General features: G+C 37.0%; 2 protein-coding genes across 7 annotated transcripts in view; one reads left to right on the forward strand and one right to left on the reverse strand.

Moving 5' to 3' along the window:
• The window catches only part of LOC129282247 (probable E3 ubiquitin-protein ligase HERC4), a 27295-nt gene extending 19523 nt beyond the window's left edge, over window positions 1-7772 (reverse strand). Inside the window, exons 1-3 of one of the 4 annotated variants that reach the window (XM_064113531.1) lie at window positions 7671-7772; window positions 2533-2774; window positions 482-644 (exon numbers count right to left, since the gene is read on the reverse strand). In XM_064113531.1, the coding sequence (XP_063969601.1) occupies window positions 482-644; window positions 2533-2770 (401 nt within the window). In that variant the 5' untranslated portion in view covers window positions 2771-2774; window positions 7671-7772. Of the gene's footprint in view, window positions 1-481; window positions 645-2532; window positions 2778-7646 lie in introns of all 4 variants that reach the window. The other 3 variants (XM_064113530.1, XM_064113533.1, XM_064113534.1) reach the window with 3 other exon arrangements.
• LOC129281839 (uncharacterized) overlaps window positions 7307-12174 on the forward strand; it is a 24898-nt gene continuing 20030 nt past the window's right edge. Inside the window, exons 1-5 of one of the 3 annotated variants that reach the window (XM_064113528.1) lie at window positions 7307-7428; window positions 8050-8115; window positions 9728-9813; window positions 10457-10594; window positions 11169-11268. In XM_064113528.1, coding sequence (XP_063969598.1) covers window positions 9790-9813; window positions 10457-10594; window positions 11169-11268 — 262 coding nt within the window. In that variant the 5' untranslated portion in view covers window positions 7307-7428; window positions 8050-8115; window positions 9728-9789. Of the gene's footprint in view, window positions 7429-7499; window positions 7863-8049; window positions 8116-9727; window positions 9814-10456; window positions 10595-11168; window positions 11269-12174 lie in introns of those variants that run through there. The other 2 variants (XM_064113529.1, XM_064113527.1) reach the window with 2 other exon arrangements.

The following is a 12174-nucleotide window of genomic DNA, read 5'->3' on the forward strand; positions in this document are numbered from 1 at the left end:
CATTAACAAAAGTCAAGGAATAGAGGATATGAAAATAAGACATATGCCCGTATTCTGAAAATCAAATTAAACCCTGGTTTAAAGTTGTGGTTTAACTATGGAGAGGCAGTTGGGGCACAAATCCCTAACAGTACACATCAAATTTATTAACTCATATGACACCCAAATCGTTCATAATTGTCTGGGAACGATAGCTGAAGTATTTTGAAGAATTTTTCCTCATTATGAAAGCAAAAGAAAACAAAATAGTAAACATAAGAATATATACAATATAAACAGAAATTTTGGCTCCTCACAATAATTTAGACTGTGGTCTAAGTTAAACCTGACTTCAGAATACGGGCCATATAGACATGTTATGCAAAGATATTAATTGCTAAATCCCTAAATCAGCAATGGGCACCACACAGGAAATATAGATCTCACAGAGCTGCCATTTCCCTGGCATTTTACCAATAAACACACAAAATTGCCATTTTACCTTGGTTTTCTTTTGTCCTCTCTACCTCCAGAAGACATACCACACTGACCTCGGTCATCACGACCCCAGCCGAGAACTTGACCTCGGTCGGTGACTGCCAAGGTATGGTCATTTCCACAGGAGATTTGAGTGACCACCAAGGTATCTGTGGCAGGCACCTGAGCTGGAATATAACAAAAGTGAGGATAACAGAAATAAGACAAAGTCATATGTGCCAACATTTCAAATGAAAAATCTGAGAGAAACAAAGACAATTTTTTTCAAGGCAAACTACAAACTAAAAGTTACTACAGCACATCCTTACAAAAGAAAATCCTACTTTTGCTGCAAAAAGATGTTATTTTCTATCTATATTATTACAACCAAATAGTGGACTTTCTGTTTGGTCTCAACCCAGGGGCCTGTTTCATAAAGAGTTACAACTGTTGTAACTTTGCCATTATGGCAACTACCATGGCAACAGGGCTCAGCAGCCAATCCAAATCAAGGTTACTATGATAGTTGCCATAATGACAAAGTTAAAACACCTGCAACTCTTTATGAACAAGCCCCAGATCAGGCAAAGATCCAGCTGGATTAGACACAATAGTTTTGAGGGGCCAACTTTGATTTGATTTGATTTGATTTGAATTCATTTTTCCACTTTCGTTTACAATAACAAATCATATATGACAATAATACATATCAATCAAGAAATAGTTACACAAAATCGAAAAATTAACAATAATTTGTCAAAAAAGATAACAAAAGTGGGGGAACCTAAATTAAAAGCAAAGCTTGTATTGCTTAGGACCCAGTGAAATAACATTTTTTATTTATACAACATTAACAAAAAAAAATAAAAACAAATTTGTTGGTTGGAAAATACTTGATTTTGTAAGAAAAGAAAAAAAATAATAATGATAACGGTGACAATATTTATAATAGCAATTATTATGCTATAGTAACTATAATCCTGCGAAGACGGACATGTAAAATAGAATATGGGACAGACAAAATTACAAAACACAAACATATAACAAGAACAAAAAATTATAGCACAAAACTTAAACGAAAATTAAATATTTCATACCCTGAAGAATTACTGTCGAAACAAAATTGTCATAGCATCAGATAAAACATTTTAAAATTTAAATATTTAAATAAGGTAACACTGCGCGTATGGAATAAATAATAAAAGAAAGCAAGAGTGATAATGCAAAATCATTCAGATGATCAGGACAGATAATGTATGGGTGCGCGCTTTAAACAAGATGACCCCTGAAATGGAATTCAACCAGGAAGTATCCGCCACTGTCCCACATGGTGCGTTCTACAACCAGTTTATCTACTAACCATTTCATCAATTGTCATTTACAATGTACATGCACCTCTGTTACAACTTCTCTAATTTCCAGTTATGCTACACCCATTTAATGTCTAATATCCAGTTGGTCTAGTGTCACATTGTCTATAAACTGTTTACAAACCAAATATTCATCAGAGGAAAAAAACATAATAGAAGTTTGGAAATTAGCATTAGATTAAATGAAAGTTAGATTAATAGAAAATTGGACCAAGTGACAGGTTAAAGGAGAATGAAACCTTTGGAACAATTTGGCTTCTGTGGAAACAGAAAAATCAAAGAATAAGATCAAAGAAAGTTTGAGAAAAATCAGACAAATAATGAGAAAGTTTATGAGAATTTGAATATTGCGATCACTAATGCTATGGAGATCCTCATATTGGCAATGAGACAAATATTTGTGATGTCACATGTGAACAACTTTCCTTTTGATGGACTATAAAATACCCTGAATATGTCTATATTTTCTTTTTTTAGGGTGATACTTCAAATGCTCATAACTTTCTTATTATTCATTCAATTTTTCTCAAAATTTTGTTTATCTGTTTCTTTGATTTTACTGTTTTTGCACAAGCTATCTTGTTTCAAGGGTTTCATTTTCCTTTTATAGTCCAAACTGATGGTAGACCAAGTGGGTGTAGCTAGTGCGGTGTTTGACCATCTGCTTGTAGAGTAAGTGGACACCAACCCCGGGGTTGGTACCTACCAAGCTCAGATCCAGACCTCTCCTGGCCCAACTGGCCCCGATCATTGGCACCACATGTCATGACAGTGCCATCTTGCAGGAGAACACAGGTGTGACGAAGTCCACAGCTGATCTCAAGGACTTGGTTACCAGCTAGAGAAAAAACCTCTTTGGGGGACGTGATAGAGGTAACATCATCTCCTACACCAGGGATTCCCAGCTGTCTATCCTGAGTGCATCCCCAACTGAATACTGACATGCTTCTGCTAGGCAGTGATGTGATAAAGATAATTAAAAAAAATAAGGTTATTACCATTCTTAAGTCATTTGGAGCTATGTAGAGAAGACGTTTTAGCAACTACACATTGCCTGACCTTTTATAGTCCACAAATGAATTAAAAAAGAATGGAAGAAATAAAGATTTATATAGCACACTCTTCATCTTAATTGGATGTACAAGGTAGTGCTGTTGTCGGGAACAAAAATCCATGTCGACATGTCGCTTAAAAATTAATCCCGACATCGACAATGTCGACATGAAAAAGGGAAAAAGGTAATTTAGCCTAGGCTCCCTAACATGAAAAAAATCATTAGATCGTGGAACATAACACTCTCAATCAAATGTATTCACCTTGACACGAGTGATATCCCCACACTAGATCTAGATCTATATAATACAGGCTCAGTTCGGGAAACATTTTCACGAAGCTAGAGTGAATTCACTTCCAAAATCACTGATTAATCCACATTTTTTTCTGGAGAATCAAGTTTTTTTTACCACGATCCGGTCTCGAAAGCATTGCGCAATAACACTCGGAGCCAATTTGAGAATCACCTATTACAACAGTGATCATTGTGTATTATACGCTGGTACACATGTGCTGCAAACGCAAGCTCCTCAAATTGACAATAAAAAATAATGAAAATCGACCAATAATTTCAGTATCACTTCCGCGGCGATCCGTGCAACGATCTCCAAACGAAGGAACGGAAGTTTTCTGTGACTTCGTGATATGAAGTAAGCGCTTAATTGCGGCGGTCACAACTTTGACAAAAACACATGTTCACTGCTGCTCACGTTTATGTGAAAAGTAATGCATTGAGGAGCAACGTATTATCAAGCATGGTGAATAGCGATGGGTACATATTTCCGTGGATGGGTACGGTGAATGCTACCACGCTACGCTCGCTATAGCGCTAGATATAGATCTAGAGCGATCGTCTGGATCGAGGGCGGCTCGATCGGGCAGGCCGGCCCCGCACTGACGTATTTCTGCTGCCGCGCAGCTCGCAGGTATTCTTTTTTCATTTAATGCGCTGCTAAGCTGAATAAACCTGTTAATCGCGCCAATTACTGTGGATAATTGCTTCTAACTTTTCAGCAAAGCTTTACACTCGTGACTTTAGGCTAGGCCCTTTTTATTTTATGTTTACATGTTGATGTGGGTGCGTGCATGTCGACATGTCGGACACATTGAAAATCTTTTGTATGTCGACATCAATGTCGATATGAGGCCTATCGACAACAGCACTAGTGACTAGTACAAGGGGCTTCAAAGCAATTTAACCACAAAAAAAGAAGAAAAAGATATTTCTAATTATTAAAGAAAAGGAAGAAAAAAATGAAGAGGAAAGAAGAATAAGAGGCGGAAGAAAAAGTAGGATGACTAAGAAAGGAAAAACAAGGAATAAGAAGAGGAAAATGAGGAGGGAGAAAAAAAAGGAAAAGGAGACAGAGGAAGAAGCATGAAGAGGAAGAGAGAAGAGGGGAAAAAAAGAGACAAAAAATGATGAAAAATAAGAGGAAAGAAGCAGAGGAAAGAAAAGATCAAGGGAGGAGATAAAAAACGAAAAAGAAATTAGATGAGAGGAAAGAAGATGAGGAAGGAGATATACATGTAAGTTTAAATAAACAAAGAAGAGGATAAGAAGACGTATAATATGGTTCTCATCGGACAACCTACAAACTCCAAATCATGACATTAAAATCTAAATGATTAAGTCAGTAGTCTGCCATATCATAAGATAATTCGAAATCAGAAGTTGAGTTTAATCTTTAGTTTTAAAGCTTATATATATCCTGATAAATTCCATGTTAGCTCGAATTTTAGTTTTATAATTAAAAAAATCATGTTTTCATATTGAAAGATTTAATTTTCATTTGGTAATTTGACAATAATTAAAAGGGTCAAAAGAACCCCTAATTTATTTTTTAAACCGCCAAGAGATATGTTTAATGCTTTATCATAATATACTTATACCGGTATGTCTTTTGCACATTTTCAGTTGTTCCCCATTCTTTTCCTTTTTTTCCCCCACTCTTATGCACCAGTTTATTATGCCTTTCTTTGTAACCTGTTTGACCCACCTCTCACTAATTCTCTTGTTATTCATCCCTCTATCACTGTTTTGTTCCAGATCCTGTTTGATGTTGCCTGCCTCATTATCTTAATCCCTCTTGGCTTGAGGTCTTTTACTGGCCTTACTTACACTAACTTCCCTTTGTGTCTGCCTACTCCTTTTCTTTCATCCCCTTCACTAACATGATTGGTCTTCTCTACTCACTAATGCCCCTTTTGTCTCCTTGTTTCTAGTGTTGCTGTAGCTTGTTCGTGGTCTATATTATGGTTGTTCCACTTTATATGTTTGTCATTTTGCCTCTGACGAAGATTCTGCTAGGATCGAAAGCCTATAGGCCCCTTTTTTACTTTCTAAGAGATATGGGAGTTAGAGACAGCTAACAAGTTGTGTCTCAACTTGATAGACCATACCATGACCTTGCATAATTATCCCATGAACTTTGCATGTCTTAGGCTATAACTTACAAACTGAGTTTGTGAAGTCGAGATCAGCAGCAGAAAAGCACATAGTCGGGATCGGGGGGGGGGGGGGGGGGCATTCACATATTATTGGTGGTACGGGGACGTTCCGCTTTGATGACCCCCCTTTTTCAGTTCGTCTAGATCTAGATATAGTGAGACCACCACATATCGACCACCTCTTTTGAAACCGACCACCTTGCGCGCAATAAAATTATTGCGTATTACAAACGTTACACACGGGAGAGTAGGCGCAGTGTCCGTAGGAACGGTAAGAATCAATTTTACAAGAGAAAAAGAAGGGGAAAAGGGTAAAAATTTAGCAGAATATATCAAAATTGTTTTGACTAGACCCGAACACACCCCGTTTCCGATAGGAAACGGATTTAGAACAAATATCTATCGTCGAATCATGTGCCTGAGCTTGCAGTGGAAGTAGTGAGACTATAAATATAATTCAGCATGTTGACATTCATAGTTTTCTAAGTTGATTTGGAAGAGTCAAAATATTTCGCCACCGCGACAAGAATCGGCCGTAAACTTAGTGTATCGCGGGTGGTCGGTTTCAAAAGAAGGGTGCAAATGTACTAAAACTGTCGTATTCGTTTGCCGATAATATATATACGGTTACGGGAATTGAATCGGAGTCGCCGATCGAAACATGAGAATCTGATCTGCTCAATTTTCTGCACAAATGAGACGAAAACTAGGTAAAACTGATAAAATATTTTCGCAGATATGATGCTTAGAAAATTAGGTGGTCGATAATTAAGGGGTAGTTTCAACTTTCAACCATGGGCATGGGCCATGGCTATGCTCCGAATATCAAAAAATCTGATCAATTCAAAGGCCGTATCGCCGCGCTCACATTCACAAGACCCTCGCCTCGTTATGAAACATCTCATTTCCCCAGTCCAGTCCTGCCAAAAATAAATAGCCAGCGCAAGAAATGAATGCGAGAGTGGCATGTACGGCTTCACAACTCCCTCCAAGGCAGCTCAGCCTGACTCTGTCTCTGACTCTGACTGAGCCCGCGCCAGCAGCAGGCGCCCAGCGCAGCAGCACGGGAAAAGGTACGGGGCCGGGGGGCCGTTTCATAAAGCTGTTCGTAAGTTAAGAATAAGAGCGACTTTAAGAACGACTGGTGATCCTTTCTTGCGCGCTAAATCATCGCCAATCATGCAATGGTGTGTGCCATTTTCCACAAGAAAGGATCACCAGTCGTTCTTAAAGTAGCCTGTCTGAAGCCACACTGAAAAGTGTCAGCATAAAACAGGCTAATTTAGGGGAAAATATGGCACATTTTTTCGGGGAAGTTCAGGCTACTAGAAAAATGTGATCTGAATTGATTATTAACTTGTGTTTGATATGTATGGAAAGAGAAACTTCAGGGGCTTCTTTTGACAGTAAGGACAAGTTTATATGATCATTTGAAATAAGGATTTAGAGATAAATTGCAAACCCTTATTTTTGTGTGTGTTGAGATTGCCATTTCTCCATGCGTTTTCTATGGGAGAATGAAATTTCTGTTTTGCACAATTTTTTTTAATTTGTCGCAATTTTTCATTGTGATCTGGTTTCCAAATCTTTATAAAAATCATACCATCAGATAGAGCATAAAAAATCCTATTGGACTCTTTATGGACAAGTTTTTAGCATTAATAATAAATTTATAACAGCTCTCGTAAGCTAAAAATTTGGATTTGTGTGTGTCCATTTCTTAACTACACAGTCTATGGCAGAGAAATGCTGAAAATTTACCTAATTTCATTCTTCTTTTTTGCAGCCAATAATTTGATTTTTTTCAAAAATGTTACATTTCTGTCAGTCTGAAGGTCATTTCTCTTCAAATTCACAAAGAAAATGTGATATTTTCTTGAAATAAGAAAAATAATTTTTTACTCCAGACACCCTACTTAAAGTCGCTCTAGGCCTAGTCTTAACTTACGAACAGCTTTATGAAACACCCGCCGGGATAGACAGGAATAACCGTCGTTTCTGGGGATTTATTCAACAATTTCTGACATTTTACTGTAATCCCCATGTGGAGCCAACGTAGTTCAGCGGAACAACCAAAATACAGAGACTGAAGCTTTTGGTCTACCGCCGGGAATGCAATCTGGCCTCTGGCTCTGATCTGGGGCCGGGCACGGCCGGGCAAACAAACGGGGCAGCCCCTCGAATCCCCAGCCCATCCCGTGCCCTCTGCCCAGAGCGCAGTCAAAACAGAAAAGTTCCTGCAAAAGAAACTTTATCTGTGTCTAAATTTCAACTTATTAGACCTACGTAATGTACTCTCATGACTATACGACTTACAAACAGCAACAAACAGCTACAAACCTGAAAAATCTAGCTCGATAAAAATGTTGAATTAGATTTAGAAGTCGGTAAAGCAGATCCACAAAATAGACGATATCGTGATTGCAATCGTCCGTGATCGCGATATCCAAATTCAAATCCTTTCTGGAACTTTTCTGTCAATTAATCTTGGACTAAAGTAAAGGCCGATTGACTACCGTCAACATACGTGAAGTAAGTTCACAAACTCCTCATAATGTAAATTGAGTTTATGAACATGATTGTTGTGCAAATTTTAATGGATGAATCGTTAGAGAGTAGACTGTGTGATTGTAGAAATAGGCTAAAAAATTGAGAATGAGATGTCAATAAATCCAACAACATGAATATGAATATGTGGGAACGTGAGTTGTTTGATTAGGGCATAACAGGAGTAGGAACAATTGCAATTCCATTCCAGCGTATTGACATGAGTCATGACATTCAGGTAGGTTTTTTTTTTAAAGCATCACAAAATTATTCAGTAGAGGCACCGGTTCAAAAATTGGGATCGTCCCAGGAAAGGATATCCTCAAGGCTCAAGCCAAGGCTCAACTCTCGCGTCACGGTACCTCGTCCTCGAGCGAAGTTCGTGCAGGCTCCACTCCACTTAGACAGGAATAACCGTCGTTTCTGGGGATTTATTCAACATTGACATTTTACTGTAATCCCCATTTACCGACGGTAGGGTGTACGTGTGGGCTCGCATGTGTTCTCATTCCCTCCCTTTTGTCAATTCACAGTCCAAAGTTTGATGTAATTTTACACATCGAATTTACAATCTAAGGATGTATAAACAACAAATTTTTAATTGATGATATTCCAACATTTAAATACTTTAAACGATATAGATGAAAAAGGCATGAAAAATATACTTTACCGATGTTTAATTGTGTTGAACACGATAAAAATGGTCAAAATGGCAGCCAAACTATAAAATATTTACAAACGAACGTCAACAATCACGAATGTGATATCGATATTGCTTTCGATATTATACGATCTGCTCCATATGCGAACGAAACCGAAGATAAACGATACTAGTTATACTAGTACGAGTACTAGTTATAATCGCGATATATCGATTCGAGACATTAAGTTAATAACGACAATGACGTCATTCAAGATGGCAACTTGCAAGAAAAACCGTCAGGTCAGGTGAAAATGTCTTAGATGACAGATTTCTCAATCATCCAGAGGATTTTTTTCAATAACTCCGGCCCAAGGTATGCAATTACTTAAGTTATATATATTTCCCTGATAATGGAAACCATGAAACTTTCAATTTTGCTTAAAAAACAGTTTTAAATCGCGATCTATAAAACGCTAGTTCACTATACGTTGGCTGTAGGTACGGGGCCCCATCCCCTTCAGTCTATGTATGGTGAGTGGAGCCAACGTAGTTCAGCGGAACAACCAAAATACAGAGACTGAAGCTTTTGGTCTACACTCCACTTCACTAGACACTACCGCTACACTACACTTCACCTACCCGAACTTCGGGACCATGAACTTGTTCGGATATTCCTAGAGGCAAAGGTGGGATAAAAAAGTTATTTTTTGTAAAAATTATAGAAAAAAAAAATAACGAGAAAGAAAAATAGCTTAATTTCTTACTCTACACCCGTATTTCACTGATCACTCCGTGTCCATCCTCCGGTTATCCTCAAAATTGGTGATTTTGGACCAGTATCTAATTCCTCACACGTATTATTCACGGCCGATTTCAAAACATCGTATGCAATCGGTCGCAGGTCAAACAGCATAAATATTTATATTATAAGATGGCTCAGAAAATACCAGAAATATTCTAAGAGTTTGGGAAAATATTTCAGTGAAATAACATAAATATTTATGCTGTTTGACCTGCGACCGATGAAAATCCCTGTTAGTGTTAATTCTTGGCTAGCATGCCCCTGATTTTTTTGTTAATTCTATACTGTACATGCATGCTCTAGATCTAGATTAATACTATTCATAAAGCAATGTAAAATGATGTTGAACAAAAGTGGCAGCAAACTTTGATAATGTGATAAATTCATGATTCATTTCATTTTTAGATGCTGGCTCAAGCTTGATCAAAGTATGGTACCCTGTATGCTATAAAGAGGACCGGTAAAAAATGGCATTTAATTCAGTTCTTCAGGTAAGTTCATAGGGGAGCATTTCTCAAAAAGTTTGTCCGACTTTTCTGACTAACTTGCTCTCAGCCAATGTAAGGATTTGCTGTAAGATATGTCAGGAAAAACCACTCTCAAAACTTTTCATGAATTGCTTCTTAGCCTTAGGAAGAAACCTTTTAAAGAACTTTTAAAAACAAAGATGGATAAGATATAGCTTTTAAAAGCTCTGGGTGAATTGAATGGAGGGTAGGAGAAAAGAGAGAAAAAATGGCAGAAGAAGGACAATTAAACAAAAATTGTTAAACCTTGAGAAGAAAAAAAAATGGAGGTGGAAAGAATGATAGGAGAACTTGTGAGTTGAGAAAAAAAAAGAGAGAAAGGGAGGAAGTAGGGTATACATGTACCATAAAATGGAAATCAAGCCTTAGATTAATTTTGAAAGAAAGATGAAAAATGAGAGATAATTACTGAAATTTTGAAGAATTTCAGAAAAATTAGGCTTGTCAGTGGCTTCTATATAATAAGAAAACTCCCCCTTTTGTTTTAGTTTCAATAGCCTGAATGAGTAAAGGTCAGGGGAAGGGAGGAGAGAGTTAGAATGTTAGCAGAAGATTGCTTTACTTTTATCATTGTTGAAAAGTATTTTCTGTCATTGATTCAATGCAGATGTACCTTGACTGGGCAAACAGCCTCTTGTGTGAACATGGCATTGTCATCAACGAGCTCAAAGAATTTCAAGATGGCAGGATTTTCTCACTGCTGGTTGAGATCTTGACGGGTACTCGGCTTTTTCCGTCCTCGGAGGTTAGTAACATGTATCATAGCACTATGTATTGAAAAGGTTTAACACAATCATGAACATACTTATAAATTCATACAGATAAAGAAATTGTGCATAAAAGATTTGCTAGTATTCCTTAGTAACAAATTTATAGGAGGGGTTCATAGGAGTACCACCCTCATGAATGTGAGGTTGTGGATTCAATCCTCTGTCAAATGTCACAAAAAATTGTATGGTACCTTCTGCATCAAGCACTCAGAATATCATATTGGAGAAGGGTGATTATTATTATTTTTTATTTTTATTATTATTATTATCATCATCATCATTATCATCATTTGTCATCATTCATCATCATCATATATTGGGGGAGGGTAATTATTTTTATTTTTATTATTATTATCATTATTTTCATCATCATCTTCATCATTATCATCATCATAATCATCATTCATCGTCATCATCATCATCATCATTCATCATCATCATCGTTATCATCATCATCATTCATCATCATCATCATCATTCATCATCATCATTCATCATCACTATAATTGCACATTGTAGCTGACAAAGTTTTCATCTTTTCTTTTCCAGGGCTGTGATGATGATGATGACATCTCATCATTAGACAGGGTTCAGACCATCTTGGATTATCTCACTGGGCTGGGGATCAAATTAAAAGTTTCTGCATCAGGTAATGTCATATTGATTTGTTGAACTCACTCTTTTCTTGTGAACATATCCCAAAATGGCAACTTCCAATACAAGATGGACACCATACTTGTCCAGAAAAGCAGGTATCAGAGTTAACAAAAATAAGAGAAAAAGAGGGTGTACTTTTCAACTCTGGATGCATGAAAAGTGTGTATATTTCATTCTATTATCAAAGTGAAATATTTTAGGCAACATCTAAAGTGGGAAAAACATGAGAAATACATGTTTAGGGTATTCTGAGCCCTCTGAGCCAACCTAAAGATGGAAGGATTGGTATTTGTTATTCAGGGTCCTCCCTTACATACAAAATGTCCCTGCACACAAGTTACTTTTAATACTTTATTTCACCCTTTGTATCATTCTTCACCCTGCAACTGAGATTTTACAACATTTTCAAGATTGTCTCGTAGTCAGTCATGCATGCAAAGATCAGTATGAAAATGGTACTAAAATATGCAGGGAGAATAACTCGGTCAGGACATATCATGAAATCTGTGATTAAATGTTAATACTTCAGACAAGACAACTTCAAGCTGATGGGACATTTTTTTCTGGCTCACTCTGTATTACTTACTTTAAGGATGATGTCCAACATCCATGAAAGGGGCCAAACTTGCAGGGTAGGATGCCCTAATGGTCTTTATAAAAAATGATAGGCACCGCTTAGTATCTGTTCTTAGTAATCATGTCCAAATCTTTCTCTTGTACTCTTGGAGTGTTTTGGTTATAAATGGCACTTTGCAGTTTTTAGTAACAATTACTTTTGATATTCATTCAATTGTTTGCTCAGTAGAGTGGCAAGGTTACTATGAAGCACTTTAGACAATGTTAATTTGGTGAATAGAAAGAAAATTTTATTGATTTGACTGGACTTACTATTATTTCT

The sequence above is a fragment of the Lytechinus pictus genome, chromosome 18 (assembly GCF_037042905.1).
Source record: "Lytechinus pictus isolate F3 Inbred chromosome 18, Lp3.0, whole genome shotgun sequence".
Classification (NCBI taxonomy): Eukaryota; Metazoa; Echinodermata; class Echinoidea; order Temnopleuroida; family Toxopneustidae; genus Lytechinus; species Lytechinus pictus.